Source organism: Larus michahellis, chromosome 6 (genome assembly GCF_964199755.1).
Source record: "Larus michahellis chromosome 6, bLarMic1.1, whole genome shotgun sequence".
NCBI lineage: Eukaryota > Metazoa > Chordata > Aves > Charadriiformes > Laridae > Larus > Larus michahellis.
The window spans coordinates 25,070,778-25,095,863 of record NC_133901.1 but is presented as its reverse complement, the minus strand read 5'-3'; the positions used below and the strand labels follow the sequence as shown (position 1 = coordinate 25,095,863).

Below are 25,086 nucleotides of genomic sequence, written 5' to 3'. Positions count from 1 at the left end.
ACCCTCAAATTGAAATCTGGAAGAAAAGGCTTTATGCCGTTCGTGAATTTCATGCCTACGTAGACAGTCCTTTTGCCTAATAGGACAACTTGCGCTTTGCAACACTTACATTTTGTTAGGAAGTAGAAATAGCTATTTACTGTGAAGAGTCTAGGGCTTGTTTTGTTGCAGTCAGGCCAAAACTGATTGACTGGATAGGATCTATTATATTTTACGAGATGTGTTACAATGGAAGTGATGCTAGAGAACCAGTCTGCAGATTTATTGAGAAACTGCAGGACAATAGAAACCTGTGCTGACAGGTTAGCAGAGCTGATGATACACCTGTAGTTTAATGAGTTGTGTCGTGTCTGAGGTACATTGCCTAGCCACATGAATGTTCCTTGCCTGCTAAAAACGTGAGGTAAATTATTTTTTTTATAGGTTAACTCAAATGAAGTAATGGAGATGGTCAAAGTGTGCACAGTTTTAATGTGCAGTAGCTCAAGAAAGCACATAGCTGACAGACAGTAGTTCGTTAAGCAACATTAGCAAGCCCTGTCTGTGCCTAAATAGATATGCTTCAAAGGAAAGATCACACTGGTTTTGGTAGCGCAGGCCTTATCTTTTATCACCACTCTGTACATGAGAACGGAGGCACAACACGGATGATGTGTCTTTCCTGAAACTGAAGAGGAAGTCCGTGTCTGAACCAGGAATTAAGCCATGGGACTGTCAAGTTGGATGTCTGGTAGTGCAGGTATTTACTATCACAGGTAACGCTGCTCATATGTGTTCCCTGTAAAACAGCGCATGACTGATTTTCTTCTTTAAAGCAATACTTTTCAAGTAGCATTATACATATATAAGCAGTAAGGAACTGCACATTAATACTTGTAAGAAAACAACTCAGGATAACATTCTGGCCTGCAGACATTGAAGCTGATCCTGAGACTGATCCTGAGATTAATCCTGATATGAAGTTACAATTAAAACCTACCCTATCAAATTAAATGCTATTTTGTTTGTCCTGACCCTGTGTTTTTTCCTTTCTGGCAGATGACATTTGATCCTTCTATCTTCTTCAATATTTTGCTGCCACCGATTATATTTCATGCTGGGTATAGTTTAAAGAAGGTATGTGTCTCTTTCTTAAATGACAAAAGTGACCGAATGTGATTGCTACTTTGTAGATCCAATGAGTCACAGAGAAAAGAGTCAGTTAACAATTAAATTGCATGGGAAGAACTTGGCAGGAATGGAAGCAAATTAAAGATGCATGGTGATTAATGTCTGTGTTTTATATACTGCATGATCAGGACTTCGTTCAAGGGATGGAGTTATGGGACTGTTTGGATCAGATACTTTCTGTTATGATCCTGAAGCATCTATCTGGACACATAAAAGAGGGAATTTCAACGGCATTCCATCTTTAACTGTATTTTCCAAAATAACTGATGTAGCCTATATTGTTTGATCTTATGTTTGAGGTACGGATTGTAACAAATGGCAATTCTAGATGCAGTGTTTCAACTTGGTCTGAATGTTCTTTTATTGACTCTTATTACAAAGGACTTTTTTTCAAACCTTCCTCTGCAGAGACATTTTTTTCGTAACTTAGGATCGATTTTAACCTACGCCTTTTTGGGAACTGCCATCTCCTGCATTGTCATAGGGTAAGTGAATGACTTCTGCTATAATTGCTGAAGTTGTTATTAGCTATTAGGTATTTTTTTTTCAATTAAAAACTAAACTGTAAAAAGAATTGCGGACGCTGCATGGTAAATATACTTCACAATTTCTGTAACAGATAAAGTAATTATTTATCAGGGAATGCTGAGATGGAAAAGGCAAAACTGTTGGATAGTAAGAACTGTCTAGGGCATTTAAGGAATTGTGTCCTTAATCTCCGGTCTGTGACTGATGTAAGCGTGAACTGCTTTCTACAACCTTGTAGCTTTAATCATCTGTCCTGAGATACAGAACCATTCTCTTAATTGAAATTCCATACTTCTAACCAGAATTCCTCCTAGAGGAGAGCAGATCTCTTAACAGAAAAGGAAGGACTTTAAAGCTTAAAAGGGGGAGGAACAGAAACCTAGTGGCGTATATGTAAAATAACTGGAGTAATTTCAAAGGCCAAGTGAAACTTTTTAGTTGAAGATCATGTGAAAAGTCTCAGTCTGGAGCTCTGTGTAAATTTAGCCTGGATATGACTAAGTGGCTTCTGCAGAAAAAGAGGAAGGGAAAAAGCAGAGAGGAAGAAAAATCCTTTTTTATTTCCATACCTCCTTAGTGAAAATTTCTAATTTTGTTTCAAAATTTGCCTAATGAAAGAAAAGATTTGCTAGTCAGAAATGAATTATGTATTTCCAGGCTGGCATGATGTAAAACTTTTGTTTGTCTGTTTGGTTACCTCAATGAAAATTAAACAAACCATTTAAAAATACTTTTGGATCTTAAAAGTGCATGTGTTTCACAATATTTATGGATACCACACAGACACTTCAGCTCTCATGTTCTAGGAAAGTTCCTGATGCAAGTGAAAATGAATGACCAGAGTTGGAGGATTCTGAAGTGAGTGGGTATCTGTGCCTGCACAGACCCTTACTGAGAAAAGCAGTGCACCATTCACAGTTTAACCTTAGCATTACTAGGCATCCCGTGGCATTTCTGTGCTATGGAGTGGTGCGGAGACAGCTGAGCTAGCTGAGTCTGTATGCTCTGCGGAGGTGATGGGGCAGGGCTGCATCTAAGTGACTTAAGTCTTGCTGAGAGGCCTTGATCTTGCTGGGATTGTGCAGAGTCAACACGGCAAAAAGCCACAGAACTTTCTGGTGTTCAGGTTTTAGACTAGGAAGCACACTGCATCTTGTAGGATTTACATGAGGTCCTGGTCTGTAGAACTATGAAATTACCATTTAAATCTCTGCATGATATGGAAAGATTTAGGGAAACGCTTCAGGTTTTGTGAGGGTGCCTGAATTTAAAACTGGTCAAAATTCTGTACCTATGAACACCACTTTCAAATTATAGAAGCAATTAATCTTTTATTTCTTTTTTTTCCCATTCTTTATAATGGACCTTTAAGTAAAGATGTATGTGCTCCATCAAGGTGTAAGTTCCTTGCTGGCATTATTATGAGATGGAACTTTCTCCTTTAATGTCATTTTGGTAATAGTAAAACACATGACTGACCTATAACTTAGAGTTCAATGATTTTAAAACTATTCTTTTATGAATATGTCATCATATCTATCTTGATATTCTAGATTCCTAATAATCAAGTCGCTTAGTAAGCATAATGTACCTGAGGCACTGTGGCCATTAAATGTTCTGCAAGCTAGGATCACTCCAAATGTCAGGAAATTTTAGACTCCACAATGAAAAGCAACATTCAGATTATGATCACCTTCTGTGCTGAAATAAAAAGGAATGTGAGGTCTGTCTGCAGCTGTTTCCCCTTCATGTGAGAAAAACTGCTGAACATCGGGTAAGGAGAAAGAATACTTTTGATTTCAAGACACAAATCTGGAACTCCAGGAGACAGTGTGACATGTGTCTCACTTATTGGAGAGGAAAAAGATTACTCCTGCTTTTCTTTCTGAAATTTTGCTTTCCTTGAGAAATGGCACCTCATCCTCTTATCTCTCCTATTGCTTGTTCTCCTCTGGAGAAGGATGTGAGGCAGAAAGCTCTGGATCTTAGGGATCCTTCTTTTCTAATGGGAACAGGCATGGTGGTTTAGACACAGAATATTCAGGCTTCCACAAAGTGACATAATTAAACAATCAGAACAATTTCCTGCCTGGTTTCTTGATGACCCTACACTTAAACCACTCTATTCCTTTCTTTGTGAGGCTCTAAAGCTTGTGGTAGAGCTCCAAAAGCACTAACCCACGTGAAAGCGAAACATCAGTATCACAACATTGTCACTTGTGGGGTGAGTGCCTGCTTACAGATCCATGAAGATCACAGCTTGGGCAGCTAAACCACTCATGTTTTTCCCCCATCTTTATTTGCAGTAATACACACCTCTGTATTACCCTAGCTCTTGGAGTTCCTTCTTTTCATACCCATTTATACGGCCAATAGCACCCATAAGGTTGCAATTATAAATTCAGTAAAAAATCTACCTCCTAATAACAGTTTGAGCTGAATGCTATCACATTACTGAGGTAACAGTGGTTCTAGATCTCATTGGGACTCTTCCTGTGCGTCCTCTCACTTGTCTTAGCCATTGAACATTTCTCTCCTGTAAACCGATTGCTACTAGCTCTGTGAGTCTGCAGAAAAGCAGCAGGGCTGTCCAGACCAGTGATGGTCTTAAACATGCATTTGGTTTATGAGCTCTGACATATGTCATTGCCCTTTGTAAATGGAAAATGCCAGAGCAGCTTTGATAAGCTTGTTAAAAGAAACGTAATATATTGAGTTTAGCCTAAATTACACACACTGTCATTCCTGTATCCATGTTATTTTATCTAAAACAGAATAAATGCAGATAGAATCCACTACAGAAAGTTCCTACTAGGAACAATTCCTACTAGCAATTCAAAGTTCAAGCCCATAGTCAGGGATAAAGATCTAAAGAAAACCCTAAGGTAGAGGAGTAAGCACTGAGCAGCACTGGGCCTTGTACTGTGTTCATGGAAACCCCCAACCCCAATGAAATCATTGCAGAGAAGGCAGTAATATATTCAGAATAGGGTTTATGTGAATGTGAAGTATGTTTGAATAACATACACGTCAGGATACGAATGAGATAATGAGTGCATGAAGAAGAAAGATGGTATAAAAACTTTACTGAAGGGAACTAAAAATAAGTCCTAAAGGAAAAACATATCCTAAGAGAGAAGGGATGAATAGCTATAGTTATTCTTACAAAAGAAAGGACAGAACCCTAAGATACTTCTAGATTGCACTGCTGTAGACAAGTATTTTGTGCGTAGGTATGATTAAATATGTGCTTACTTTTTATTACATGTGCACAGCACATACGTATGTACAGTACATCAATATACATAGGCTTAGATTCTGTGTATCTGCAGCCTCTTACTGGGACTGTGCTCTTCTGCCTGAGAAAATTACAAAGCACCCCAATGCGAACTCCTCCTGTGGGGCTTGCTGTAGTGACAGGGTACAGCCTGTAACAAAGAAGGACCAGACCTCTCTTTGAAACCAGAAACAGCTGGGAAATATCATTAATAAAGAACAGACACATCATTTGCATTGTGCAAACTCAGAGTGGTAACAAGTTGCCATGGAACACAGTGATACAATGGTGTCTGTCTCCTCTTTGTAAATCTTTGCTTTTGTATGAAAGACTGTCTTCTGGCATCAAGAAAGAGGAACTGTGTGGAATTTGAGTGAAAAGGCTATAATCAGATATTCCCACTGAGGACAGGGAAAAGAGAGGTAAGAGGGATTGCTTTTTTTTTAGTGAAGGAAGTGCTGAAACGTAATTGCTTCCAACTAAATCCTGCTCTAAGGAATGCCTGCCCGTTAGCTGTAATACTGTCCTCAGCCACTTAACACACATGCAAGTTATGGTAATTCCCAAGCTCTTCCAGCTAGGCCAAATTATGCCCTTTGCACCAAGTCTGACTAGCGAGGATCCACGCAGAGAGACCCCATGAGGGAAAGGAGAGATTGCCCCACTAAAAGCCACGTCGACTGCAGCATTGCTGAAGTTGTCCCCTTCATGGTGAACAGAGTCTGCTGACTCTGAGTCTGCATAGTACAGGATCATATACATCCAGTCTCTCAATAGATCTTTTATCTGCCAATGAGAAGATTTTCTCTCCCATCTCCTGAAGAATAGTGTAGGATAATCAGCAAGACAGCTCTTTACTCCTAAGAAAAATCATACAGGTTAAATGTCTCTGAGGCCTTCTCTGATACAGGGTGGGCACACTTCCTGTAGCAAACTACTTGATTTTCACAGACTCAGAGAATAATTTAGGTTGGAAGCAATGTCTGGATGTTTGCAGTCCAACCTACTAATAAATGCATGACTGGCTTCAAATTTGAATCCAGTTCCACAGGGCTCTGTCCAACTCAGTTTTGAATATCTCCAAGAATGTGAATTCCACTGGCTGTCTGGGAAACCTGTTCCAATCTTAACCACTCTCACTACAAAGATTGTTTTTCTGTATATCCAATTGGAATTTCCCTTGCTTCACCTCGTGGCCATTGCCTCCCATCCTTTCACTATGCATCCATCAAAGGTGGCTTCATCTTCTCTATAGGCATCTATTAGTTGAAGACGGCAGTTAGCTCCCCTCCCAGTTCCATGAGAAAGCTAAGCTGGTTTTCTCCAGGCTGAAATAACGCAGCCCTTTGTCTCTTCCCATACATCACGCCTATCAGTCCCCTAACTATCCTAGTAGTTTGGATTGTTTCCTATCAGTGTTTTTTGTACTGGGAGTCCAAAACCAGACACATTATTCCAGATGCCACCTCACAAGTGCCAAGAAGAGACTTACTTCTCTTAACTCGCTCACTACACTTCCATGAACGCAACCTGGTTTGCAATTAGCTGCAATTAGGAAGACCACTTCTGGCTCACGCTAAACTTCATATCCTTCAAGACTCCAGGGGTTTTCTGCACGTAGCTATCTAGCCAGTCATGCTCCTGTTGTTGCATGGGGTTATTCAATTTTTGCAATATGAATCTAGATATTAGCTGTGTATTGATGACTGTAAGTTGAAGAGCAGCACTGAGCTGACACTGCTCAGTGAACCTATGAAAACTGGGTTGCTGAAAAATTAAATTAATATCCACCCCCACTGGCTTAGGTTTTGGGTTTTTTTTACCTTTTAAGAAGAAGCAAGGAGAAGGGCCCTATTATCAATTTTGATAATGGAAGAGTGCTCAAGTGTTTGGAAAAATCTTGACACTGTGGTGACAGCCTATCAGAGCAATATATGAAGTACTGAATGGTAGCAGAAGTGGAAAGATTTGCATTTTTTTTTCCTCTCTTGAAATCATCTTGACTTCTTAGATCAGCATTCTCAGTGCCAGCCAGGGCCAAGATGCCTGTGCACAGGAGCACTGACTTCATAAAGCTGGCCTTATCTATAATTTTTGATTTGTTTTCACTTGGGTTCTCTCGAATTGCAATGCCAAAACCACATTTTAGATATTCAGAATGCAGCATGTTCACAGTCACTTACTCATATTTTTCCAGCCTGCCTATTATGTTTGGCAAGGCCTGATTTTTCTGGAATTCAGAGCTCTTGGAGAGTACAACTGAAATAGCAAACTTATTTGCAGACAACTTAGGCAAACTTTTGTGGCTGCAGTGAGAATTTTGCTTGAATAAAGCTGAGGTGAAAAATAGGGTTTGGATCAGAAAATAGAGTAATTGTAGTTTCAAGATGGTGAAGTTATGAAATACAAACGGCTGATAATACTGGTGTTAGGAAGAGTCATTCCAAGATCATCACTGTTTTAAGGGGAACGATGTAGGTGTTTATATTAGCTACTCAGTTTGCATAGCCTTCTCTGGCTGGAGAGGTAGGACTTCTCTGTATTCCAACTAGAATCAAACTTGCTTATTTTGACCTCATTAATTCCAGGACAAGTCTGTGAGCACATGGATGCTTGCTTTAGAATAAGTCTATCAGATTGTTTCATGGTAATCAGTGCCTAAAAGTGAACTTCAAATTAAAAAAAAAAAAAAACAAACACAGAGAATCAAAGTGTTTCTTCTATGCATCTGTGTTTAACTGCAGAGAGTAAAAGTTTGGACAAAGAAGTCTCTTCTGACATTTAAATTAAAGTGTCAGGAATAAGTCATCATACTTGTTTCTCACAGGCAGTTGAGAATCCTTTCACTTGCCATTCCTCACCATTATGCAATGAATATTCAAATGCTTCTTGCACATGATCACTAAAAGCTGATAATATAATATAATATAATATAATATAATATAATATAATATAATATAATATAATATAATATAATATAATATAATATAATATAATATAATATAATATAATATATATAATATATTCTGAATTCCTTCTTCCAAAAACTGAATCTTAAATGGTTTTGTTTGAAAGCCAGAACTATTTTTTGTTTCTATACACACACACACATATATAAATATAAATTTGTAAGAGAGAAGGAAAAAAATATCAAGAAATATCAAATACCACTCCAGATATTTTTGAGAAAAAAAAGTCCTGAGGTTGGGTTTTCCATCATAACCTTTCTATGAAACTAGACATTTTCCATTCAAATGACTGTGGTACCAAGATTCCATCATCACATGAAAATGTTTTTTCTTCGCTCTTAACTGCACACTTTTAACAGCCCCTCTTTGTGCCTCCTAAAGGAGGAAGAGATTGGCTGAATTAACAACAGTGTTGCTAAAAAGCAGCAAGTAGCAAGAAATGTTCAACTTTTCTTTACACAGTTTACCTGGGTATGATGCATCCTGACTTAAGTATGCAGTCAAAGATTCAGTTCTCTCATTAGTATACCTATCCAGTCGTACTTTTACAGATTAGGAGACACATTCCTTCTACTGTCATACCATTTTAACACACTATTTACAATTAATCATTTTTAGTAAAAAGCAGTCTTTCAAAACAAGAAGAAAGTGTGACTTTTGTGTGTGTGTGTGGTTAATTAATTTCCTCCTGAAAAGTTAGCTTATTTTACAACCTCCTTCTCAACAAGTAGCTTGCTATGGCCTTATTGTAACATAAGACTATTGATATACTGATATATTGGCATACTCTCAGTAGACACAGGGTCCATCTCTCATTAAGCATTTGGCAGCGCACACCTGAAAGGTTCAGCATGCAATAGTTATGTTTACTGAGCACTGCATGACTCTGGGGATTTCTTCTTAATTTTTTGTTTTCATTTTCATAGATATTACAGTAGTTTGGCAAATGCTAGATGTGTGTTTAGTTAGTTTATAGGTGTGTTCTGTATTATTTTCTCAGTGAAGCTTAATGGAATATACAAATAGGGTCTGCTGATATGAAACAGTATTGAGTTTATAATCTGACTATTCTTTCTCATCTGAGGGCTCTGGATAGACTTTACAACTTGGAAACTAAACACTTGTAGCTACGTGCTTCAGCAGAGCAAACCCAAATGTTATTTGGCTTCAATCTACTGTACAGTGCTATGGGATTTTTCTGGATTTTGGAAACTCTGTCTGCAAGGGAAAATGGGGCCAGGTTAAGGTTAACAGAAGGAAATATCTCTGTTGTAGAGCTCTCCATAAACTAATCAAATGTCTTTACATGGATTATCTGCTGCTACACCACCTAAGCTCTTGCCCTCCCAGATGATCAGTTTTGTATTAATTCAGAATTAGTTCATGCACAAGAAAAGTAGTACTTTTTTCTAATAAAATATTGTTTTCTACCACATGTTCTCACCAAATGATATAAAAAAAGCAGGTCCATCTTTCCTTCACGCACCACCTGTAAATAGCAAATGCTCAACCTCCCCAGAGGCAAGAATAAAAGCTTTATTTTTGATATAAACAGAAACTGGTGAGGGGGAGTGTTAAAGTGTCTTGGTGCTGTAGAAGTTAACTGAGGGAGAAAGAGGGAAAAATTATATATAGATAATTTGCCCTCCCCAGTGATAAAACCCCCTGAAGATCAAATGTCTAGCTTTAATAATTTCTACTGACCTTCTAAAGCCAGACATTCAGCCTATGACTGGAAATAAAGACAAAACTAGTAAGCAGATGTTCATTTGAATATAGTATAACTTTCGTAAAAATATAGTAGCTGTGTTGGTACCTTATTTTGGTTTTTTTGGCTGCTTTCATGTCCCATCTTAGAGTGAATGCAGGCATTTTCTTTCAGTCATGAGACAGTATGGCACCATTTTTGCACTGACTTGAGGAAACTCAACAAGCATGATTTAGCTGAAAAATCACGCTAAGTCTCTCCAGAGTTCTCCAAAGGCGGCAACCTAACACTGAGCCCCGGTAGGAAAAGAATTGGTTTGGTTAGTTGCTAATGTGCCGCTCAGTGCCCCAATGCTGTAGCTTTGATTCTTTGGTCAGTCCAAATGTGAAATAACTCTGTTGCAGTCTGTGGAGTTGCAAACTGCAACTCACAGCTTCAGCTGCAAGGGGTAATTGCTGCTTATCACTTTGTTTAAAGGTGTTTGGTGAATCCAAAATGGGTTACTAAGGTATGAGTTTAGAGAAGCTTGAAAATATACCCCCCGCTATGATATCTGGGTGTAGGAATTTTGAAAAGGAAAGGGAGTAAAAAGGGAAGAGACTTTCTCATAGACATAACTCTCAGAGGGTTCTAGCAGTTCTAAGTTATAAAGTAGTAAAAAAAAAGCCTCTAATTTGCATAAATTCTCAATTTATGGATGAGAAGCTGTGTTAAATCAAGACACTGATATAAAATAGTGTTTCCCAGACCACTAACACCCACACAGATCTGAAAGTTCTTCCAAGAGTACTTTGATGCATTCAAGTGTGTGTGTTGCTGCAAGTTCAGTCAGAATTTGTAGCTATTTCGCAATAAACATCTGACATTGTTTACTGCAGCAGAGTTGATCATGCAGAAAACACAGTTTTTCTTCTCACAAACAGATGTGGTGAACAGCAGGGCATAATTATTTGCATCTTCCAGAAGAACCCCTCAGCATACTAAGGATATTGAAATAATTGTATTTTAGGGAACACTAAAGGTGTGGAACTGCAGAGACAAACAGAGGCTGGAATACCAGGAGACTCATCGGAAGCCAAAAGGATGTTAAATTTGGTATTTGATATCCAGTAGGTTCTCCAGGAATCCAGCAAAAACTTTAAATCATGCATTCTTCTGAAAAATGTGCAAATGGCATTTGTTGCAATATAGGAAGAACAGCTGAGTCCAGATATTTCCCAAGAAGAAACCCCACACTGGAGGGAAGAGTTTGTTTGGTTTTGAGATATTTTTTTTAACAAAATTTCTTCCAAGTTGCCTTAGAAGTTGAAGCTTTTTACTGCAAGAATGCTTTTGGATAGATGTCCTAATGTCTTCTTCCCGGGATGCTTTAAGAATTGACATACAATGTGGCATCCAGAGATTTCCATCCCTTATTTCTCTGGCTACAGACCATCCTTACACCTGTGCAACCCGGCTTGCTTGGCTGCAGCATCATTTGGCAAGTCTCCAGTTTGCAAGACTACTCTTGCAGTCTCTATATTAACTTTCAGGGAAAGCATCTTTACAGAGCTAGTGAAATGGAAAATATGCATCCCTTCTGGTCCCATATCCTGACAGTCCACTGCCATTCTCAGAAGTATATACCCTCTTCCCAGAACAATTCCAGGCTACAGAGGAGAAGAAGACAAAAGCAGAAGGAGGTATACTGACTGGCATATTTATTCTTTTTCCGTACTGCATAAGAAACCTGCACACAAAGCATATGACTGAGGAAGATATCTCTGCTTCAGCCCATGCTATGCGTTGCTGCAGGCCATACGTAACTGTATGGCTTTTCTAGGTAGTGAGCCATACCACGCGTCTTCTGGGCGATGACGTGACCTCTATCATGTACACAGGAATTTGTGAATTGGTTGCAAAGTACTTTGAGCTGCTTCAGGGTGAAAGGTGTTACAGAAATTTAAAAGAGAGGAGGAAAATCCTGTTCTACTTCGTGAGCATGGTGCTGCCTGCAATGTGTAGCTTCTTCAAACTGATCAATTTACAGTTAGACAGATAAAAAATGCTGACCAACATTTAGAAGTGTACAGGCAGTAAACTCATTGGTGTGCTTGACTTGGAGCAGAAAGGGAGAGGGTGACATAGATCTCCTACCCGTTACCTTGAAATTTTCATAATAAGCCAACCCAGAGGATGCTTTGTTCACCCACCCACCACCATTTTACATATCCATCTTCTGAGCCAGTTGATCAAATAGTACGTTTGCATCTTACAAACGTTTTATGGAGCACAACTGCTATTAGGTGGAAATATTTTGTAAACGCACCAGCCTTCATGATGGCTCTAGGGTAGATGCTACACTCAGTGGAGACAGAACCTACCAAAGCTGGTCTGATCAGTCACATTCTCCGCAGTGAGAGGTAAATAACATGTGGAGCTTTTCTTCAGCTTTTGGTTGTTTCTGAGTATTAAGATGACAATGAACGAACCAAGATGTTTCCCTAGTCTTGGCTGTTCTCTTAATACTTTCTGTCTGAGAAGAAACTCCATTACATTTGACAATGTTGATAAACTGCAGCAAGTTCAGTGGATGGCCACCAAGATGGACAAGGGCTGAGACATTTGCCCTGTAAGAAGGAGCTGCAGAAACTGAGCTTGTTTAGCCTAAATAAGAAAGGCTTTGAGGGGAGGTTATCAAGAAGAGAAAGCCAGGCTCTTCAAGCAGCGCATAGTAGGCAGACAAATTGACAGATACAAGTTGTAATTTTAAATAGGTCTGACTTGACAGAAGCAAAAACTTTTTCACCATGAGGACAGTCCAGCATCAGAACAGGTTCTCCAGAGATGCTGTGCAATCTCCATCCTTGGAGGTTTTCAAGACCTAAGTGCCTAAAGCCCTCAGCACTCTGGTTTGGTCTCATAGCTGACCCTGCTTTGAGTAGGAATTTGGAGTAGATATGTCCTGTGGTCCCTTCCAAATAAAGTTAGTCTACAATTCTGTGATGCTATAAATAACATACATTACAGCAGAACATGTTCTGCCCCTAGTCCATTCCTTTCAGCCATTTTGTACATTCAGATTTTCTCCCACTTTTTCTTTTAATTTAATTATCTTAGTCCCCATCATCCCATACCCGACAATTATCTTCCCAGGCAGCTTTTCTTTCTCCTCACCTTCTTTTGAAATATGGAGTCTGCAATAAAAAAGTCTTACTGAAGAAAAATGACTAGGATTATTTCATTTCCTGCTGCAGTGAGGACTTTATGCATGAAGATGCCTCTTTAAAATGCTAATTAGCCTCTGCTCATACCCAGCTCCATACCTTAAAAAGGAAAAATCACTTTCATTTCTGTAATGTACTGACTGGGGACTCGCTCTTTCCTCCATCACCTCTCCCCAGCTAACCACCCTCTCCCTGAAGCTTAGCAGCAAACAAAATTGAAATGTTGAAACACCGCAATCTCCGCTCCTTTTTGACCTCTCCCTTATTGGGAGCATGGGTGCTTTTATCTGTTATGTGGTATTCATGTGCACACTGCGAGTTTTGAGCAGGATGATGTCACTGGTAAAAAATACTTGGTCTGTAAAAAAAACAATGACTAATAGTGAAACTCTGCAACAAGAATATAAGTGAAACTCTGCAAGTAGAATATAAGGTCATATATAGACACATTGACTGCCCTACATACGGCACCTTTTTGTAGCCCTCTGATAGACGATTGCTATTACTCAGGCTGAAAACCAAAACAAAGTAATTTTTTAAATTGTTCACCTTCCTTTCACCCATCCTTACAATCCACTTGGTGGTGAAAATAAGGAAAGATTCATTTTGCTGAGGAATAGGGATTATTTTCAGAGTTCTGTTTGCCTATTTGATTTAATCCAAGTTGTTCGGTCTTCTTGCAAATCCTGTCATGTGGTTTAAGCAGTTGCCCTCCATTGTTCATGGGGATATGGATATGGCTGATTTCAGTTTCTCTCCCTTCAAACGGCATTCTGAGTGAGATTGCTCTTCACCACTCTTTTGTCATAGTCATTGCATAATTTAGGGTAGAACTGACCCTGGGTCCAATCCCCTGATGGAGACAAGGCTAACTTCAAAAGTTAGGGCAGGCTACTCTGAGCCTTATCTGGTCAAGTTTTGAATGTATCTCAGTATCCATCTCGGAAGAATAGCATTAGTTACAAAGTACCAGCTGGATTTCAAACCAATGTTCATTACTTTCCGAACCCAGCAGGAGAGTGGGTTTTTCTTGGTGAGTGACTTCATTTAACCAGCTTTCAGCAATCTTCCTATTAACGCTATCTTATCTAGCCCATACAGAAATCTACAATTTGTGCTATAGCACATTATTACATGTCTAACCTGTCTGCTACGTAGACGGCCTCATTCAAAGATGTTAAAGTACCTTTTAAGTTCAGCTTGATTTCTAGGAAGTACAATATTGCTCTCACTTTAGATGTGGGAAAAATGCACGTGCTGACAGGTTGAAGGATGTGGCTGTTCACTCAGTGTCGGCGATAGAGCTGGCAGACAGCTCTGAAGCCCCAGCCGCTGCTCTAATCGCTGGGCTGCGGTTCACTGTTTGCTGCGCAACTGCGGGTATCTGAAAAGCGCTTTTTTGCCATCACCATTCAGGTGGCTCAAAAATTCACATACAGTGGAAGAGAGAATGGCCTCGGTGAGGCCAGCCTCAAAGAGCAGTGCCAGAGCCAGAGGGCTTACAGATGGAGCTGGGTTACTCAGGGTCTGGTTTCCCGTCCAAATCACAATCCCTTTTTGGCATCTGCCCAAAACAGCCCTCTACTGTGGCCAAAAGGAACATTTGTGTTTCATCCTGAGTCAGCCATTCAGTGCAAGAGCCTTAGTCACGCTTTTAGTAAGACTCTGAATGGTCCCATTTTGCTGTTGGACTTTGTCATATGTTTAACATGCAGCACGTGTGGCTGGGCTGTTTGTAAACTCTCTGCTCCGTTGGAGACCCGGGCCCTCGGCATTGCCTTCCACACGCGTCAGGAGAAAAACCACGTCTTAACTACTTACAAAATACAACGGGCAGTGAGAGAAACAGCAAATAGAAATATTTAAGGATAGATAACACGCACTGCTGCAGTAAGAAATAATCAAAATAGCGCCCGCTCTCGGGGAAGCCCTGCTCGGGGGTCCAAGGGCCCCGTCCCCCCCTCACACCGGCTCCGCCGCCGGCAGCGCCCGCCGCAGGCAGCAGGTGGCGCCCGCGCTCCGCCCGCGCCCCGCCGGCAGCCAGCGCCCGCGCGGGCGGTGCCGCCTGCCGAGGCTGCTCCTGCGGGCGCGGCGGAAACGCAGCGCTGCGGCCGCCTTCTCCTCCCTCGCTGCTGTTCGCCGTGTTGGTGTGGCGGGCGTGGGGGGCGGCGGTGACTCAGAAAGCTGGTAAGCGCCCAGGGCGGCAGCTCTGCGCGGCATCCCGCCCGGGCCGCCGCGGGGAAAAGCGGGGTTTAGCGGAGCAGAGCCTGGGCTTCCTCGGCACTCCCTGTGAGCTCATGTACATGGCTCAGCGGGGAAAGGGGGTAGGAGAAATGTCAAGTGGAGTCAAAGGCAGTTTTTGTGTTGGTTTTTAGATCATTAAAAATATTAAGGAGGGAAATAAACATTTCATTTTATTTCAAACAAAACCATATTTTTCCAAATGCCTGGTTTCTATTTAGAGCTCTTCTCTAGGTTAGTGGTGGGGGCACCTGTCCACGTGGTGGGCCTAGTTTGGGGGCATCCAGATTCAGGATAACCGGAGTGAGGCAATGCTCCCAATTCCAAAATGGGAAGAGCCAGCGCCAGCTCTCTTGTTTATTGCATGACCAGAATACCTTCCAAAGTCTGCTGGAGCAAGGACATTCACTTCTCTTTTGTCCAACTTTGGACACTGGTTGTAAGGGTATACTACGAGTTACCAAACAAGCATCATCCTTTACAAGTCACTCTTGAAGCACAGATCTACCCAAGGATTCTGAATAATGCAGTGAATGAAACAATTCTGATGAACTATTATTAGAAAACTAGAGATGATATCTAGAAAACTGGATATGAGGGAGTCTTTTAGCTAAAATTGTTGTCCAGTGTGCCTGAACGTCAGAATGTTAATAATCACCCTGATTTTCAAATGTTTTCACTTAGTTTTCTGACTATGGAGACTTAGTTACTGTAATCGTGAAACAATGATTTAAGGACATCACTAACAAAATTACATTAGTTCTGGGAACACTTGCAGGATTGGAAGTGACTCAGAGCCTGAACTAGTTGTTACAATGCCCTTCTAGCAAAAGGAATAGACTGCAAAACCCATTACAGTTGCAACCTCTCACTGGCAAATTGCAGCCTCATTAGTAATCTTGGCAAGATGATGGGGGTTTTACATTACTGATCCTCTTGTTAGCCCCTCAAGTGTGTGACTGAAGCGCTCTTTTGGGAGCAGTTTGTGGAAGTGAATGTTGTAAATATATTTCCTTTATAGGCAAACAGATGCTCTCTGTCTTTGGGGCTATCAAACTGGCACATTCACGAACACACAACTCACTTAAAAATAAATGGGAAGAGAAGATAGTAGTTAAACCTGCCAAAAATTAAGATCTAATGATAATTGTAAGCACATAAATTTTGTCATATTTTCCCAGTGAGCCAAGACATAAAGTAACTTCTCCCTTTCCTCACAAAACTGTCTCTTCAGTGGTGTGGACGTTCTATATAATTCTTACATATGACAAGATGATGTATATAATTCTTTTTTAAATGAAAGAATATATCAATGACATATTGACCTGCAATGCATTAGCATTACTACAGGGCAATATCAGTTGTTATCAGACAGGCAGTAGGTGGTCCCATTCACGTAACTCCACTAATACAAGAAATTTATATAATTAGGAACAGGTCTGCCATTAGCCCACAAGCACTCCCTCATGTGTCCCTCGCACCAGTCTGGCACACAGCAAGCACATGTGATGCATGTAATAAAGGAGCATTATTATCTCTTAACTGCGTCTAAGATCTAAGAAGGTAGCAAGACTTTTTCCCTGCTGGCGGAGCGATTGAGTAGGAAAAAAAAAAGAGTAACAAGTAACAAAGCCAGGATAACAAACCAATGTAGCAAGGAGAGTGTCAGCAACTGGCGATCAAAGCTCATTGTGAGAGAAAGGTATCTTTGACTTCAGTGTTTGCCCTGAGAACAGCAGCCTGTTAGTAAAATCTGTAGGGCTCAAATACATGTCCATGCGTGTTAGGGTCTGATCATGAGAAAACACAGCCTAATAGGACAGCTGGCAAGGGTCGCCCAAGGTTCATCAGCTATTCAGACTTCATTCCTTCAGAGTATTCACCCTCATTCTCTGGCTGAATTGTCAGTCCCTAGGCTTTCAGTGCAGGGTAGAGACAAGCAGCCATTGGGTTCTAAAGGTAAAAGTGTTCAGTATAATGCAAGGACAAATTCCAATTTTTCTCATAGATTCTTTAAATGAGATTGTTGTCTCAGGTTGACTTGGGAAAGCTGTGAAGCATCCAGGCAGGCTACTTTCACATCAATAGAGCACCTGGTATCAGTTTAACACATTTCCCAATAATTGCCCACAAATGCTTTATGAAGGGCAAACAGTTCCACAAAGAAAATATAGTCTCAGATAGTATTCCCAGTGATTAAAGAGCCTCAGGAAGGGGATGAGGAGAAGAAAATGCCACACCACGAGGATAACTTGTCATGGGCTGTAAACAAGGCATCTGTAGCCACAAACTCTTTCTCCTCTGTGTTATTCCTCTGTTCATTAGGTACTGGCCTCTGGGTGGCTTCTGCTTTGAAATAATTAATTATTCAAACTCTGCCTACATACCTCTCTTCAACAACAACTAACCCCATTGTGTTACAAGGACAAAAACCTTTGGTAACAGCCAGGACAGATGGCTGAAGCCAGGCAACACATTTCAGAGGTGTGCCACACCTCTGTGTTATCAAACCTGGCTTTATTGTCAAACCTTATTATCTTCGATATTTTAATTAAAGTGCCACACTTGAGGATATTCTTGTTGTTCAAAAACCTCATATTCAATTACTTTTTAATGCCTCGTTATGAAGAGAAACTGGAAAATATCATCCAACTGCAAACTAAAAGCTGAACAATCCAAAGAATACAAACTATGTCATTTAATAAAAATTTTGTTTGAGGACTTGTTATTTATCTTTTGATGGTTTTTTAACACGTTAGGGGTGGAAACACTGCAGTGTTACTCAGCCAGTGTCCCTACTGGAGTTCTCTCTTCTTTCCATAGTGATACCATATAAGCCCCCGTCTCAAGGGAATGTGTAACAGTGCAGTGCCAAGATGCTCTGCTGAGATATTTGTGCCTTCATGCTTCCTTTTCTGCAGGGCTTTCTGCCTCTAAAAACGCATCTGAGTTAGTTTCCCCTCTTCCTCTCACTACTTTGATCTGCGCAATCATTACAGTCTACCTATTCTTAATTTCCTCTTGCTAGCCCATTTTGAAAGCCTCATGTATGATTTCCAGTTGATAAAATTGCCACTGGGCTGCCCTTTCTCTTCCTTTAGCATTGATCGTCATCACTCGTGAACAGATGCTGGGGAGGCAGATGATCTTTTCAAATGTAGCAAGGAAGACTCAAGGAGAGTGCCTGCAGGCAGATTCAACCACTTAGAAGCATGTAGTCACACGCGGTGGTGTTGGCTTTCTTCGGGTAGGGAGGGGAGTGAGAGCTGAACATCAAAGTGCAATGGAAGCGTAAAATCCTTAGTGCCGTGATTCCTCCTTTCATCTGTGCTTTTTCTCCTGGCAAGGTGTTGCAGACAGTTCTGCTTTCTATGCCACCGAACAGATTCAAGCTTCAGTGAATGTAAATGCAGCTCCTGGGTCTGTTTTTTATCCTATAGAAGTTCTAACGCTCACTGAAATTAATTTGAGATTGAAAATATTTTCAATCAGCAAAAGCAGGTACAACCAGTCATTCTAGGACGAACAAGGCTCACTTATTCTTCAGGCTTAAGCTGCAACACGACAGGGAAGAGCAGGAAAACTGGGAATAAATCCATCCTGGGGGACTCCTTAGGTCGGGTCAAAGTCACGTCCTGCATGGTAGCAATAGATTGGCTTCTGGGCCAGAAGCTTTGGTGCAGAACCCTGCCTGTCCTTTTGATGCTGTGTCACGTCCCAGCTGCAGTCAGCTGAAGTATTTGAAAAAGATGTGGCAAACAAAATGTACCAAATTTATACTCGGAGCTCCCTTTCTGGGTTTGTGCTGGGGGCTGGGAACAAACCAAACTCATATAAAATTTTGCGAAGTAAAAGGCAAGAAAAAAAAAGAAGATAACGATACCCACTCTTTTAGTTATGTACCCCAGAAAACACAATTTGCTTCAAAAAAGGTTTTATCTGGGTAAAATGACTGACTGGTGCTTGGGTAGGCCTTGGACAGCAGAGGGTGGCAAAGCGCAGTTCTCAAACGCCTGGGGATGCTGGTGGGCGCTGGTGACCCGCCCCCCCCGCAGCCCCGGCTCCCTGCGCCTGAACCGGTGTTTAACATTCATTTCCAGTCCAGAGGCTTCCTCATCTATCATGTGGGATCAAGATTTATTCCCTGATCTCCTGTTGCTAGTGCTATTGCTTAACTGCAGACAGCTCTGCTGTGCTTCTCTGTCTTGTCTTTTATATTCTGTTTGCTTTTTACCGTACGTTCAGTTACTAGAAAAAAAACATTGTCATTGTTATTTCCTTGTACAGCCCAAATGTCTGTTGACTTCAGTAGGTCTTTGACGAATGTGGGTAATTCTGTAACACCTCTAACCCTTTCAATGCTCCAAAACACAGACCCATGATTATTGTACAGGAGAAATTGCTATGAAAAAAGAAGGCTGTGTGTGTGCATGTGTATAAAAAACTGAAATGTAATATAAAAAGTATAACATACAAGTTAACATAGCAAGAATTCCAAACTGAAGGAAGTAGAGATCTTAAGGCCTTTTTTTTTTTACAGTTTTGTCAAGAAATTCCAGAAATACTTACTAATTTAATTGCTTGAAACTGTACCAACAGGCAGCCTAAACCAATTAATGTTTACTTATTTCTGAAGCACTTCTTACTTTTGTGAGTAATCTCAAAACTTTTCCCATCTGTGGAGGCCCGGCCTGATTTAAGAAAGAATTCTCTAATGTGATATGAGCAGTATCTCATGAACTCTGGTTCAACCTATGATATAAGCTGCTAATGGCAAGCATTTTGAGTAATCGATTGTCCATATAAGATTAAAATAAAAAAAAAAAAAAAAGATTTCCGCAGTTTACAGCTTACAGTAAAGTCTAAATAGATACTCTGTAAAACTATGTTTCTGTGTAAAACAAATTTGGCTACCACTGCTGAACGATATCAAAACCAAAAGTTACCATAGTTCGTAGTAGGCTATGCTCAGTGATGTAATGTCAGTTAACTTTTATCAGTGTCCTCCCAGGAAGGGAATGTTCTTCAGTCTTGCTCGTTTAGGAATGTAATCTTTCTCTGATCTTTGAAGTGATGAAACGAAGGAGTAGATCACGGAGGCACAGAAATTAGAGCAAGAAAAGAGCTATTAAACCATATAGCTCATTATTCCATCCCTAAAAGGCTACTCTGCAGTGCATTCTTGGGTACTTTGTCCAGTATATATAAAAATCTGGGAGCATGGAAATAATGAAGGAGCAATTCTAGTGTGCAGAAATGTCAGTCCTTTTCTCTCTGCTTTGATCCAGCTATAGGATGAAGCAAAGCAGTAATTGCTGCCATTATAGAGAACAAATCTATTTGCATTTCTACAGTGCTTCAGCTCGAGCTGTGAATGTCTAATCAGTCCTATTGCTGGAAAAATATTTTCCAGCCTCTTGTCAAATCTATGTCTGATTGCAGCACATTACTGCGTAGCCGCTTAACTCCACCCATGTCCTGGCCTCAGTAGAGGGCTCTGGTGAGAATTGTTGAAGCCAATGCTGGCGTGTAGGAAACATAATATAGCAGTGTCAGTGGTTCAGTAAATATTCCTTTCACCTCTAATAGAATACTGCCCAGAATAACATGCAAGGGTACCTGTACTTCTAGAAGAACTGTAAAATTGTGAATAATGCATGTATAAAGGTCCCATTGCACACTTTTGCAGGAATAGTGACATTTGGCCCAATGTCCTTACGAGCTTTAGCTATAATAATTACATTTCATTCTCACACAGGCTTCCCGTGCAGTTTTGATTGTAGGCTGTATTTCTTGTTCCCTGTTCCACAGGCTTTATCAGAGTGAGCGGCACTATTGAGCGACTGCTACATTCTGATGCAAACATAACTGCACAATGTGACACATATTTATAAATGCACCCTGAATCTGAGTAAGTTGCACCTGCTTTTCTAACAATCAGTAGTAGCGTTCTGTCTTCACAAACCTAGAAATTTAAGGTCAGTTTACGCTTAGTACACAGTTCTCAGGTCTGATACAGCGTCTTCCATTACCCAAGCACAGAAGCGTTGTAACCTGACCAGGTTAAAGATCCCTGTAGGAAAATGAAGTGGCTGGAACAGCGCAGAACTGGCACACTGTCACACTGCTCGTGTTAGCAATGGACATGCTAGAGGTGGGGACAGATTACTCATTACTCCTAAGTTCCAGCTCTGCTCGTTCCTTGATAGCCGTTCTTCAGCCAAAGGAGCCCTAATATACCACGTAAAGGGAAAATCAGTCATTCAATCAGCTGTCATAGACTTGGTGAAAAAAACCCCAAAAGTGTAACTTGCAATGAAATAATCAGCCTTTTCTCACAGGGGAAGTTGAGTTTGCTTTCCTCCTTTTTATTATCAGTTCATTTATGTTAGTAAACAGTGTGTGTCTTATAAAGCATTATATCACATGGATTTGGTTTACTGATAGGCAAATGTTTATATGATTCATCTGACAGAATTGTTCATGGCTAGAAAAGGGAACTCTTTCTCCAAGCTCTTTAAATACTCAAAGATCAATAAAATATACAAGACGTGTTCAGAGCAGTGCCAGGGCCTGGCAGTCATGCCCAGTGAATAGCGATGGAAGTCCAAAGCTATTCGTGCAGTTACTCTGCATTTACACCCTATTGACAGGAATCAGTGTCTAGGAGTGACATTTCATCTGAGCAAGTGAAGAAAAAGAGCCACAACGGTTTTTTAGTGTTATTTTCAGCCAGCCAAATCCCATATCCTTGCCTTATTCATGTTTGTATTTAATTTGACGTGTAATTCACATGAGTTAGGCAAAAGTTACTTGTCCCCTGTTTTTTTACATACACATTTGAGAATTATATCCCCTGTAATCCACTGTTACTATGTTAAAGCTGTTCCAAAGTCAAAATCTGTTATATAAATCTCTCAATCTTTTCTCATCAAAAACATTTATTCTTCATATATTTACAAAGTAAATTTTCCATGTGAAAGCAGCCAATACCTTACAACTGCATTTCCAGTTAATCAATTTAATTATCATTCATTTGCCTCACCCAGGAAACATTTAAGGCAATTTTCCACTTAATCATTTCAACTAAAAGCTACAGTAGTAGCTTTAGATTTTAAAGATTGTCAAACCTTGTCCTGTAGAATGGGAAATTTTATTTGTTAAACTAGACACACAACCATTATGAAGACCCTGCAATGGGAATAGCATGTCCTGTAACTAGGCAAGTGCAAGCCTTGGAGCTTAGAAAAGTGCCCTTCATGAGACGCATCAAGTCAATCTGTCCTAAAGATGTTGCGTCCACTGTTCAGAACATTCAAACTGTTCAGAAATGCTGTAGTAAAACACACTTTTATACATCAGACTTGTGCCTGTGTAAGTCTTCTTAATTGGATCCTAGTGCTAGTAAAATAAAATACAGTTCTTTAGAAAGTTGTTCTGCCTGGAGGGGAAAGGAAATGAAAAACTGGAGGGGGAATGAAGTAGATCTTGACACATCTGTAGATTTATGCTAGAGGTTCAGTCATATATCCTACAGGATCCTATAGGTTTGTATCCTACAAACCAGAAGGAATAAGTAATAACTTCCACCTAATGCCTCTACTAGCAATAACTGACCAAATTTCCTGGCAATTCCTAACCTTAAACAGGACCTGTCCTGGGTACAGGATATAGAGTATAGGTATAGCATGCGTATAGGGTAGAGCCACAGAATGCACTGCTGTGTGGTTGGGGTTCGTGCAATATGAACTCCGTTAACAAGAAAAAAATTTTACATAGGGCTTTTTACAGGGTTAAAGCCTGTGAGGCAGAAGTTTATGGATCACTCTGGTATGGTCCAGATCTGACAAAAACCAGCATGCACTCTGAATATCTAGTACATTCTTGGTAGCGTGGACAGGAGGTTTTCATTTGCATTGTCATTCACCTGTTTGCCACAAGTTAAGTAACAGTGTTCGGAAGCTCGTGTCCTGCTGATTCATGCTGAATCATACCAGGACAAATACTTTCACCCTGAGAAGTTATTTACTGTCCTAGAAGGTTCCTAAAGTTTATCACAGTAGTTTCTTGTCACATTAGACCTATCTGTATGCCTGTCATTCAGTTAATTATCTTTTTTCCCAAGAAAAAAAATTGCGTTTTCCACTTGACCAATGAACATCATTGCACATTAATACTCTTATATCCCTAGAAAGAGCATCTAGCCTGGACACAAGAAGTCTTGTCACTCTCCTCCATCCTTGTTTGCTGTAGCAAGAATTCCTCTTTTCTTCGTTCTTGTGCACTTGTATCACAATTTGGCTGAGTTAATCCAATAAAAATGCTAAAATGGTTTCAAACAAATTTCTCTATAGTTCATTTAATGTCCTATTTTACAGCAGGTTATTCTCTAATCTAATTTACATTATTCTGAAATCACAAACTGATCCTAATTATCTTTTAATGGTAATACAAGCTCATTTAATGGGAAAATCAGGTGCTCCTGTGAAAACTGACTGTAACGGTTTCTTGCAAACATAAGATCATGGGTTTTATGTATTTTGATGGGAAATTCTAAATGAAAATATTGTAATATTTTATATGTAAAATTCCATATTTACACTATTTTTTAAAAGGGGGGCAAAAATATTGCTGTTTCAGAATCTTTGGGGGGTTTTTCATTCTGAAATTTAGAGAATAGCTGAATTATTTGTGAATTAGTTCAGAGTGAATAATAACCAGAAGCATGAGTCTGTCTTCCACATAGATTGGTCACACATTAGTATTTAGCAATGTTTCTGTACTTGGAGAAGGAGTTCAAAACATTATTGCTGCTAACTTTCTTAACTCAAAATACTTTTCTTCTGAATTTCTGCTGAATCAGACTTTTTTTTTTCCTTTTAATCATTTAAGTCCTCAAGGTTTGAAGACTTTCCCTAGACAGGTCTTTTATACCAATGTTCTCAACTGTCCTGAAACCTATTTCTGAAAGTAGGATTCTGCCGTTACATGGAGTTCTGAAGAAAACTCAAATAAAAGTTTTTTTTGACAGTGGGAATGTTCTTGAGGTTGAAAAGAAAAGACAAAATGATCCTCATATATCCCTCTGTCAATATAATAATGAGGTGATACTGAATGATATTAAAGGTTAGCACATTTGAAGCTGATCAAAGGTGAAGAAAACTGATACAAACTTTTGTTCTTGGTCTGTAGCTAATCCGTGATACTTAATGCTATCAGATGTTGTTAAAGCCATGGATTTAGCAGAGTCTTTAATAAAGTCAGACATTTATATTGATAATGAGATGGGATTAGGGGTCTTCACGTTTCAGAATACAAAGCACTCACTCAGCTGAGAACCAGAAACTTCACTTATAGATGGCAATTTTATAATTGGTTGCAACAGGTTTTCTTGAACTTACAAAAATTCTTGAATGTTTTGACCACGCTAAATTCTTCAGGATATTAACATCTTATATGTAAAGAAAGAACCTTGCATGTATAATTGCTATAATAATGTTAATCTTTGAAGTAACTCATTGGTGAACTGAATTCATTGCTGACTGAATAAATTAGCTAATTAATTAGTGAATCTGATTTACCTGACTCCTTGACTGACTTGTTATTTTAGTGCAGTATGTGACAACAGTTGTGTAATCTGAGAACTCAGAATAATTGTTATTTAATTACAATGTTTTCAACTCCTGTAGGTAATACACTGTCACTATCTAATTTTCCCTCTGTAAACTAGGTGTTTTCACAGTTCTCTTTTCATAGGGAAGTCTCTTAGTGTCACTAATATTTTTCTTAGAATTCCATCACCTTCTGTACAACGGTGATTTAGGCATTTCTTAAATAAACTGCCGTTATTGTATCTGGAAAATCTTATATTTATGTCTGATTTTTGTAGATTTTATTTTTACTCTCATGAGGGTATCCGTCTCAAAATCTGCATGTAAGATTCTCAATTATTCAATATCTATCGGAGGTTCTCTCAATTAATAATAC

The 25,086-nt window shown here is 39.8% G+C and overlaps 1 protein-coding gene across 3 annotated transcripts in view; it reads left to right on the top strand.

Moving 5' to 3' along the window:
• The window catches only part of SLC9A9 (solute carrier family 9 member A9), a 213,083-nt gene that overhangs the window by 13,856 nt on the left and 174,141 nt on the right, over positions 1 to 25,086 (top strand). For all 3 annotated transcript variants that reach the window (XM_074590233.1, XM_074590232.1, XM_074590234.1), the window contains exons 3-4: positions 1,039 to 1,116; positions 1,579 to 1,655. In XM_074590233.1, the coding sequence (XP_074446334.1) occupies positions 1,039 to 1,116; positions 1,579 to 1,655 (155 nt within the window). The remainder of the gene's footprint in view (positions 1 to 1,038; positions 1,117 to 1,578; positions 1,656 to 25,086) is intronic.